This window comes from Condylostylus longicornis, unplaced genomic scaffold (genome assembly GCF_029603195.1).
Source record: "Condylostylus longicornis isolate FDR11 unplaced genomic scaffold, ASM2960319v2 ptg000366l, whole genome shotgun sequence".
NCBI lineage: Eukaryota > Metazoa > Arthropoda > Insecta > Diptera > Dolichopodidae > Condylostylus > Condylostylus longicornis.
Window position 1 is genome coordinate 17164 of NW_026578328.1, and position 9617 is coordinate 26780.

General features: G+C 44.1%; 2 protein-coding genes across 2 annotated transcripts; both read right to left on the reverse strand.

Moving 5' to 3' along the window:
- Positions 1-534: 534 nt before the first annotated feature.
- LOC129617006 (ribosomal RNA small subunit methyltransferase B-like) lies at positions 535-1893 on the reverse strand. The gene is made up of 4 exons (XM_055532464.1): positions 1799-1893; positions 1039-1253; positions 709-897; positions 535-593 (listed from the first exon to the last, which is right to left on the reverse strand). The coding sequence occupies exons 1-4, from the start codon at positions 1891-1893 to the stop codon at positions 535-537; spliced, it is 558 nt and encodes a 185-aa protein (XP_055388439.1).
- A 1563-nt stretch (positions 1894-3456) lies between these two features.
- On the reverse strand, positions 3457-9612 carry LOC129617008 (DNA-directed RNA polymerase I subunit rpa1-like; the record flags this gene model as incomplete). The annotated part of the gene is made up of 14 exons (XM_055532465.1): positions 3457-3833; positions 3916-4174; positions 4246-4336; positions 4383-4572; positions 4662-4878; positions 4930-5309; positions 5353-5614; positions 5664-5885; positions 5974-6608; positions 6693-8333; positions 8413-8612; positions 8667-9061; positions 9191-9448; positions 9496-9612. Coding segments are annotated over 14 exons (5244 nt in total), but the record flags the coding sequence as incomplete, so codon positions are not given.
- Between the last annotated feature and the right edge of the window lie 5 nt (positions 9613-9617).

The window sequence follows — 9617 nt, forward strand, 5'->3', positions numbered from 1 at the left end:
GGACTGAAAAATCTATTTAATCACCATTTTCGCATGAATTCAACATCTATGTCGTCTATGTTAAATTCAGGCTTCTCTTTCTTTTTTTCTTCTAGTTGTTTTTGTGCAGGGTCGTCCTTCTCTTTTGCAGATTCTTCTTTCGTTCTTGGGGCTTCAGATTTTTCTTTTGTTCTTGGGGCTTCAGATTTTTCTTTTTCAGGTTTGAGAGCTTTAGCTTTTCTACCCTCAGAATTAATTTTACGGGATCCGCTTTTCTCTTCTTTGGAATTTTCTAACCGTTTTTTGTCTGGCTCTCCAATTTTTGTAGGTGATTCAGATTTTTCTAAAATGCAGCAGAAAAATCCATCCATTCCACGTGACAATGGCAAGGAATGAAATGGATCTTCAACAAGACGTAGACCGTAATTCAAGCAGAAATATCGGATCTGAAAAATTGAGGCGTCATTAGCGGACATGTCTTCCGAATTCACCTGCTGAGCGTTCTCCTCGTCCAGGAGGCTTTGGGTCGAGTACACCAAACGCCCCCCTTTAGATTTAAGATACTGAAGTGACTTCGAGACAATTTCCCGCTGTGTGTTGACCAGTTTCTTCAACTAGAAAAACAAACTCCTTTAGTGAAATAATATTGAAACGCTCACCCCATCCGTCTGTATACAGCCACTTCAGCTCAGGATTTCGGCGAAATGCCCCGCTTCCAGTACAAGGAACATCGCATATCACCTAAAACTGCAAGTATGTGGCGCTTTTCGACAAAGCGTACCCAATCACATTTTTCCTTCAATCTATTGAGAGATGTTTCATCGGATGTAAATTTTGCGTTTCGAATTCCGGCATTCTTCAACCGAATCTTAGCAGATGCAACTACATCGAGATTGATATCGTGGAGTACAAGTTCCCCTAATGATGAAGATTGATCAACATTTTGACATTAACGCACCTCGGTGTTCCATTGCAATGCCAAAAATGGAAGCCTTTCCTAGAAGTCAAAATCTACAGTGAGACCATCTGAAAGGCATGAGCATGTAATCAATGACGGACCTCCTCTCCCACAACAATAGTCGAGGACTCTTTCTCCAGGTTGACATTTTATTTTCATAGCTACTAATTGGGACGACTCGTCTTGGATTTCAATCAACCCTTCATTATACTCAGGTATATTTCTCAACTGCTGTTGGACAGTTAATTGCAGTCCGATTGGTGACGATGCACATTTTTCAATAGCAACACCTTTGAGTAATAATTGACGGTAGAGCCTGAATGCATTGATGACAACCGATCAGTTTCAGAAATCACAGACACTCATGAACGATTCAATTGTCACTTGGGACATTTGATAAATGTTTTGTCTCACCTGTCTCTTGTAATGCGATTTATATTCACGCGCAAAAATCTCGGTGGGACTTCATTCAATACGAGGCAACTTTGAATTGCTCTCCTGGCGCCTAGACTTGCAGCAATTCGATCGTAGAGTTCTTCTGGGAATGAAACACGAACGTGTTCGGGAAGACTGGAATTCCGAGTACCGCATTTCCATCTGAATACAAACTCCTGCACTGATGATAATTTCGTTTCGTTCTCACTTTTGAGTGATAAAAAATGTTTTCAATCGAGAGGACCAGCCAATAGGGGGATTCGTCGCCCGATCGATAAGTCCCTTCCATCGAAAGACTTCGTAAGCATGTTCAGATATCCAAGCTTTATCGTTTGAATTGATTTTCGGGTGCTCTTTGAAGTAACTGTTCACAGAAGAATGTATTGGGACACGTTGAATGCAAATCATTGGGACACGATAACTTACATTTGAAGGAATCGATCGAGTGGGTTGGCGATTGTTGATACTTTATCGAAAAGGCTAAGACAGTTTTCAAGATGTCGAACCCTAACTGCGTTCATAATGTTGACCCCGAAAACCTGCAGATCCACAACAGATTGGACCAGTCACGTGATGGACGGCGAGCAACCAGCATGGGCGGCCTTGCAATCGCCTTTAACGTCACTTCCTCCTCTTCCCGCCAAGAAGAGAAGGAAGGTGGTTGCGACGTTGGGCCCACAAATTCAAAGAGAGGATGGCCGACAGTTGTATGAAATGAGACGCATGTTTATGAAGACGGGAGTCGTTCAGAGAGCAGAGGGTTCTTGTTATTACAGCCAGGGAGGGACGCGTTTGTTGTGTTCTGTGTTTGGTCCAAAGGCAAGTCGAAGTAGAACAACTGGCAATCGACCGCAAGAAGGCGAATTGGTCGTTGAAGTGACATTCTCTCCTTTCTGTCAAGAAGACTTGGGGAGAGTCACTCGAAGTGGAGGCGGTTCTGGTCAACCAAGTCGTAATCTACAACATCTTGAAGGGGAGGAAGTATCGCGATTGTCGAGCTGTTTGATTCAAGCTTTTCAGAGTGTGATTCTGACGGATCGTTTCCCAAATTCAACGGTCGATTTATCTGTTTTAGTGATTCAAAATGATGGAAGTTTATTTTCAGCTGCTATTAATTGTGTATCATTGGCATTAGCGGACGCCAGAATTCCCATCCGTGATGTTTGTGCAAGCGCGTCGGTTTGTATGTTCGCCTTTCCCCAGGTGCCTTCCGTCAATCCAATAAGTCGCATTCTGTCGGAAGGAACGCGCCCTCGCAAAATTGTCGATCATCTCAGTGGCACTAGAAGTCCTTCACTCCCAGACCACCAACCGGTTTTTCTAGTCGATCCCACTCGTGATGAACTCGAAAATGGTCCCGTCGGTTTTGTTCGAGAAGCAGGATCGGAAGTCGAATCGGTCTCCCAAGCTTCTTCTGCTGAAAAATGCAGTGCATTGGTTCATTTGGGTCTGTGCTCAACAGATATGTCTGTCGCATTTCTTGATTTTGGTGGAGCTCCCCTTGATCCTCCATTGGACGCTCAAATTCTGCAGCTCGCTGAAAGCGCATGTTGTGCAGCGGCTCGAGCTTTTAAAGAGCAACTCAAAACCTTTCATGTTGAAAAGCAGGCGAAGGAAGTGATGGAAGCTGAGCTTTCATCGGAATTGCTAGATTTAGTGAAGTCGATCCACACAGACACGCAATTATGACGCTTTTGTTCCATAGCATCATCAATGAGTGATATGGATTATACTGAAAACCCAAAACACCCTTTGCTGTGACCACTCCTGCTTCAATCTACCACTTAAATGTTCGATTAGACATAACAGTAGAGAGAGAACGTCAAGACAATCTCTACATGGTTGCACAGATCGACGTTTCTAAGCTTTTGATCATTGTGAGATTTCATCTGTGCATTCAACGCAGACAAGGAATGAGATTTTCTTGATTTTTGTAGACAAGGCATCGTGATATGGATAAGTGATGCAGAGTTGGAAGAAGCACGTAAAAACGGTCTTCTGTGAGAATTTCCGCTCAGCGACTCCTCTAAATGGAATCTACTTGAAGAAACTATGAAACGAGGGAAAAGGAATGAAAAACCAATTCAACCAAAGTGGAATTTCTGTTTTCTCTTCTTCCTTGGCTCTCGGTCTCGGGAATGCCGACGCTTCCTGCGTGGTTCTGTTTGTGTTTCGTCATCTGCGTCATTTTCGGGTTTCTCCTCTTTGATCTGTGGCAATGGGGTTGACTTTTGTAATGTGACGTGGCGTCCCAAATTAATACGTGGAAGAATTTTGCACATTCCACTTCCTACAAGGGCGGGCTTTCCAGTCACAATCGATCCAGCGGGAGTTCGGAGATCGTCGTAAGCCCCGCGTTCAACTGCTTCTGTTAAGAATTTCATAGAAGTCTCGAAAGACATTTGCAAGAATGGGGAACTATGATGAGCGATTCCAAGTCTGCTGAAGGAACGGAAGAATCCTGAAAAGAGAACCAGACAACATTTTGAAGACCAAATATTTGCTGTAGTGATTGGAACAATTGGGTCTAATGGCTCTCTCACCTGAATGCGTCATCGCATCAGCAATGAGGCTCATGTGGCGGTAGTCAACGGTAATCCCATAAACAGAGAAAACCTTGTTTAATTCACGGATAATAACAAGACGGCACGCTTCAACTCCAAAGAATTGAAGAATAGCGCGAATATCATTTGAAGTGACTCGATCATGATCGACACAATCACTTCTGAGTCTCTGAATCCACCCGAAATTTGAACCTTCGCACTGAACTTCATACATAGCGCCAGTTTCAGAACTGTCTCCCTGTGAGGAGAACAAAATAATAAGACGAATGCTTGGAGACGAAAAGGTTGACGAGTATTTCACAAACATACCCCAACAATACGTGGATTTCTAACGCCAGGAGTATCTTGAAGTGTTTGCTTTTTTATAATCTTAACAAACGCATCCAAAAACGTGACACGTCTAAAAACAGAAAGACGTTTTCTTCCATAACAGTGACTGCACCCACCTGGGACATCGTTCCATTGGCCATCCAAACTTCAAGACGATTCTCCAGGTTTTGCGACAAATTTTAATGTCCGTCAGAAACCGAAACGCTTCCTCAGGCAATGGCTTCACCTTCCATGCCGCAGCTTCGGTGTCACTCCACATGGCGTCTCCTTCTAGCTCTTCCCCCTCTGGTTCGACAAGCCTTTCTGCTTTCAATATACGTAATATGGGATCAAATTCCAAATTCACACCTGTCAAAAAATTCACATACTTTTCCGCGCAACTCCGATTCACTCACCCTTGTACTTGGATTTCAATGCCCTAATTCGGCGTCGTTCAGATTGTTTCATTTCCATTTCAGCGATTCGAGCCTCCCACTCTCGCCGTTCTTCTTCCGTCATTAACTCTGTCATTAACTCTTCCTCTTCGGATTTCGCGGGATCAATTCTTGGCTCATCATCCGATTCATCTTCAACTTTCTTCGCATCGTCTCCCATATCGGACTCTGAAAAATCCTATCAAAAAATCAGGAAATCAAATAACGGAATCGGGATCAATATTCCTACTTTTTCCGAATCATCGTTTGAATGATCAGAATCAGGCATCGCATCCGAATTGTCATCTCTCTCTCGATCATCTTCATCCCCTTTATCTTCTAAAACCAAAATATAATTGACATGTTCGACCATCACCCTCTCACCTCGTTCGTTTTCGTTATCATCAGCTCTTCCAGTTTTACGCTTGTAAGTCTCAGCAACATCGACGGTCGTCAGAAGATCCATTTCTCCAGTAGCTTCCGTTCCGCGACTCATTCCGAATCCAACTCCTGCATTTTTTGCTCTCTCTCTCCGCTGATCTCTTCTCTGAAAGTGGCTTCGAGTGTGGCGATCGAAAACAAAACGATCCACGGCGTCCTCAAGTTCGTCATCCTCGCTATCAACTTCCTCTTCCGCGTATTTCGTCGCATACAGAAACATCAATTTATTCACCTGAAGCGCCACTCGGTCGTTCCAACACTTCATTTCCAGTACGACGTACTTGCTTCATCATATCTCTTACAACGCGCGACATCGTTAATGCGAGAATCTTTTGCGGAGTGAATTTTGGAACAACTTTGCAGAAATGGTCGAGATTTTCGAATTGAATTGTCACTTCGTATTCCCAGTAAAATTTCGGCATCAACGTTTGATCAATATTGTCTTTATAGAGGGACAGATCATACTCAGGTAGACCACGCTTCGCATTCAAAGGCTAAAGGAAGAGTGAAGAACTTGATCCAGGCGTCAACCCCGTTACTCACTTGATGGTAGACATTGCTTTCAACTCCAATAGCATGAATAACATCAGTCAGTGGAATCCGCTTAAATCCCAATAAAACTTGCTCGGCATTTCTTCCAGCGTCTGCTGCAGTTTCCCCTCGTATAGGAATGTAGAGGAATGGTGTTCGAGCGTTTCCGGCTGTCTGTAAGATTTCTCGCAGACGTGGAATACCCAAAGTGACGTTAGCGGCACCATGACCCGCCTGACATACCATAACACGTTATACAACTACCATGTTCTCGCATGTGGGACCATTTGGGAGATCTTCAAACAAAGTACTATTAACTCACCAAATGGAATGTATTTAAGGTCATTTGGGTCGCAGGTTCTCCCATCGATTGAGCGGAAAGACACCCGACCCCTTCCCCTGCAGCCGCAAGAGTTTCGCTGAATTTTGTCAACAATAAACTTTCAAGAATATCCCTCGATTCCTCGATTTCTTCCTTTGTAGGTCGAGATGTCGCGTCCAATCCTCTCCATTTCCGACGCTCATCAACAGTCTTCTTCAGGAATCCATGAACATCAGATTGGACGATCTTCTCTACTTGCCCTCTGTACTTCTCACTCACACTTCCCACGTATCCAGTCGGAGGAAAGACGTTACTGACTGGATCCAAGGGACTCAAACATTTGTGGAGGTCAATAGGATAATTCGGATTAGAATTCAACATTTCCTTTAACTCATCTTGTTCTCTCAAAAACGATTTCACTTGGGACATAGATTCTTTGATCAAAGGATGATTCGACTTCTCTCCACCCCAAAATCTTGCTCTAACGATTGTTGGATTTTGTAAAAGATCCTCTAATTTGCCAGAATACGACGCCTTAGCAACATCAACACCATCTTCGCCATAGAGAAATTGAATAATCGTTCCATCACTGTCTCGAACAGTCCCATCGTAATTGACCATCACTCCTTCCATTCCTGATTCCAAAAAATTTTGAACGCATCGTGAATCATGAAAAGTTTCACAAACAAAAAAACACTTCTATTCTTGATGATTCTCACCTTTCATAACACAACGCTGAAGATATCCAGAACGTGCTGTTTTAACGGCAGTATCCACCAAACCTTCTCTTCCCGCCATGCAATGGAAGAAGAATTCCTGCGGTCTCAATCCAGTGAGATAGCGATCAGTGATTAATCCCCCGGAACGCGCTCCGAGATCGTAACGTGCGAAGGATGGTAATGTTTTTCCACTGACCATTACCGGAACACGCTTTCCTTCCAACGACTGCTGAGACAGCATACCGCATATCATTGCAAAGTTGACTTTCGATCCTTTAGCTCCTGTTGTAATCATTGATGCAAACCCATTGAATGGAAATTTATACAAAGTCACTTTTCCGCTAACAAGGTCATTATTTTTCGATGTCAATTTCCCCATTCCTGATTGGAAAAATCCGTCCGACATTCGAATTAATGCGTCTTCACGTCCAGCAAAATGGGTTCGTACAAGATTCTCAAACCGGAGCCTGGTCAATTCGTTCGGTCTCAAATGGAACGGTTTTGCTCCTAATCCAAGCCAGTACTGTTCCAAGTCTGCAGTATTCTTGACTTCGGCCATTTTTGTTGTATAACGCATGGTTCCTTCAAAGGGAAGTCCAGTTTCGTCCTTGTACACCCATGATGGATGGTACAATTTTGGGACACGCAGAGAACCATCGCCTTGAATGATGCGTCCACTTGGCAAACTTATTTGGTGATTCGGTTGTGGCGGAGCAACGCGGCCTGGCGGTCCATGAGGCAAATCCACAAACGTTGACCGATTCACCCGGCTATCAAGAAAGCCTCCCCACAGCCGGTCAATTCCAAGATGTTGAGCAACTCTCGGGAAATATAACGCCAACTCCGGTGTCGTTGTTAACGCCTGGAGAATCTGGTGCTGATGTCTTTTATCTTGCATTCCAATCTGTTGCAGATCTTCGATCAAACGACGAAGCTGTTGAACGATTTGGTCGCCGGGTTTAAGTCTCCAATCATTGAATGGCAATGACGAGGAATGTAGATGACGAGCAATGTCCCAAGGATTCATCTGGTTGACATCGAAAGGGTCGAACTTAACGCTTCGATCTAGCGACGATTCTGCCGTCTGTTCTTTCTTCATTTCAACATCTTCTGCTGATTCTTCTGAATTGTCCTTATTTTCGATCTTTTCAAAAGTTCTATCCTTCCAGGCTTTGATGTCCTGTAGTTGACTTTGATTCAACCCAAGCGACGTAGTACTGTTTCCTGGATGTTCCGATACATAGGGATAATTGAGGCCAAACACACTCGGAATTTCTGACTCCTTCATTAAGACGTTCTCACCATCAGACCCTCCCCCACTACTACCGCCGTCAGATGATGGTGTGACTGTAGATGCACTCGAGCAATTTCTTGGAAATCCATCAAATGTAACACGACGATTCATCTCTGCGTGTGTTGCAAGTTGATCGAAGACTCCCGGATACTGAAGTTGTTCTTTCGACTCCTGAAGCGATTCCATCAAAGCTTCATGAGCTTTCCGATATTTCTGTTTGCTTGAGTTGGAATTCACCAGAGTGTCCTTCCATTTCATCGTTTTATTTATTGCATCGACAAACATTTCCTGTAAGAAATTTCCAGCAACAGTGCAATGAAGAATCATGCGTTCCCGATTTCTCTCGCCTGAAAGAAATTCGAATATGAGGATTCGCAGTTGTGGCTATCAACGTGCGCGGTTTAAGGAAGGCATAACGACAATTACCTTCTGGAGTCATTAAGAAATCCCCAGTGCAGCAGCTGAATCCCCTCATTTGCAAAAATGTGGTGAATGTTCGTGCAAAGATACTCAGGAGAATCCCTGCAGCTCGCGGCCCCAATAGCTCGAAACACAAATGAACCAATCCATACGAGGAGGCCCCAAATTGGCTTTTATCAAAGACGCCTTGAAGAAGTTCAGAATCCCTACAACAAACAAGAAAGACACCATAATAAACAAATGTGTGTATGTGAACGCACCGAATGATTACTGTTGACTCCTCCTTGTCACCATCGAGTACGCCTCCCCAAGCATCGCCAGGTGTCTTCGACTTTGACGAAAAATTGATCCCTTTATAGTTTTTGCAGAAGTCTTCATCATTTCCATAACGAGCGAAGGCCATAGCGTCGACCATCGTTTTCAATATCGATGTGATAACTTGCTTTCCAGTCCAAAGTCTTTCCGGTTTCACGATTGTCGGAGGTTCAACTCTCATCGGAAGATTTTCGAGCGACATAATACGGAAATAAGGATCCCCCGTCGTTTTTCCGGTATAAGCGCTGAATGCGACATTAGAAGCGCGACCTCGCGTTAATCCTGTCCCAAGGTACATCTTCTGTCCGCGGTCGATGAAGACGCCCATTCCAACGTAAAGCTGAAGGACACAATCAAATCATTACCCACTAGGATTGTCGAATTGGAGATGACTAAGTGTACGAGTAACGAGGGATGGAAGGGTGGGGGAGAATACGTGGAGAAGCACGAAGGATTAAGCGCCGCTTACCAGAGTATAATATTGATTTGCGTTGAGGAATGTATTGCGACAGGTCAGAAAATTTCCTCCCAAAACGTGATCCTGAATCAAACCCCGCAAAGGTTCTCCGTTCTTTGCAGTGATGTAATGGCAGTCTGCGTTGACAATCGCCTGGCCTTCAGCGCGAGCACAGAGATCTTGAGGCAGATGCATGTTCATTTCATCACCATCGAAATCAGCGTTGTAAGAACCACAATTGACATACATGAGTCGGAAGGTTTTCCATCCCTGAAAAATGATGTGAGATGCCCAGAAGACGCAACACAGACACGTACTGTTAGGACTCGAACGAAGTGGCACATCATTGATGCTCTATGTAACGTTGGTTGTCGATTCATGATGACAACATCTCCATCCCTCAAATGTCGATGAACTATCTTCGGAGCAGATCCAGGAA

What these genes read in the sequence shown, in the direction of transcription:
- LOC129617006 (XM_055532464.1), bottom strand. Translation starts at nt 1,893, where the DNA reads ATGAACGCAGTTAGGGTTCGACATCTTGAAAACTGTCTTAGCCTTTTC. An exon ending in CTCGATCGATTCCTTCAAAT is followed by an intron (nt 1,254 to 1,798) that starts GTAAGTTATCGT and finishes CAATGCATTCAG; the next exon opens with GCTCTACCGTCAATTATTAC. An exon ending in CTATTGTTGTGGGAGAGGAG is followed by an intron (nt 898 to 1,038) that starts GTCCGTCATTGA and finishes CTTCATCATTAG; the next exon opens with GGGAACTTGTACTCCACGAT.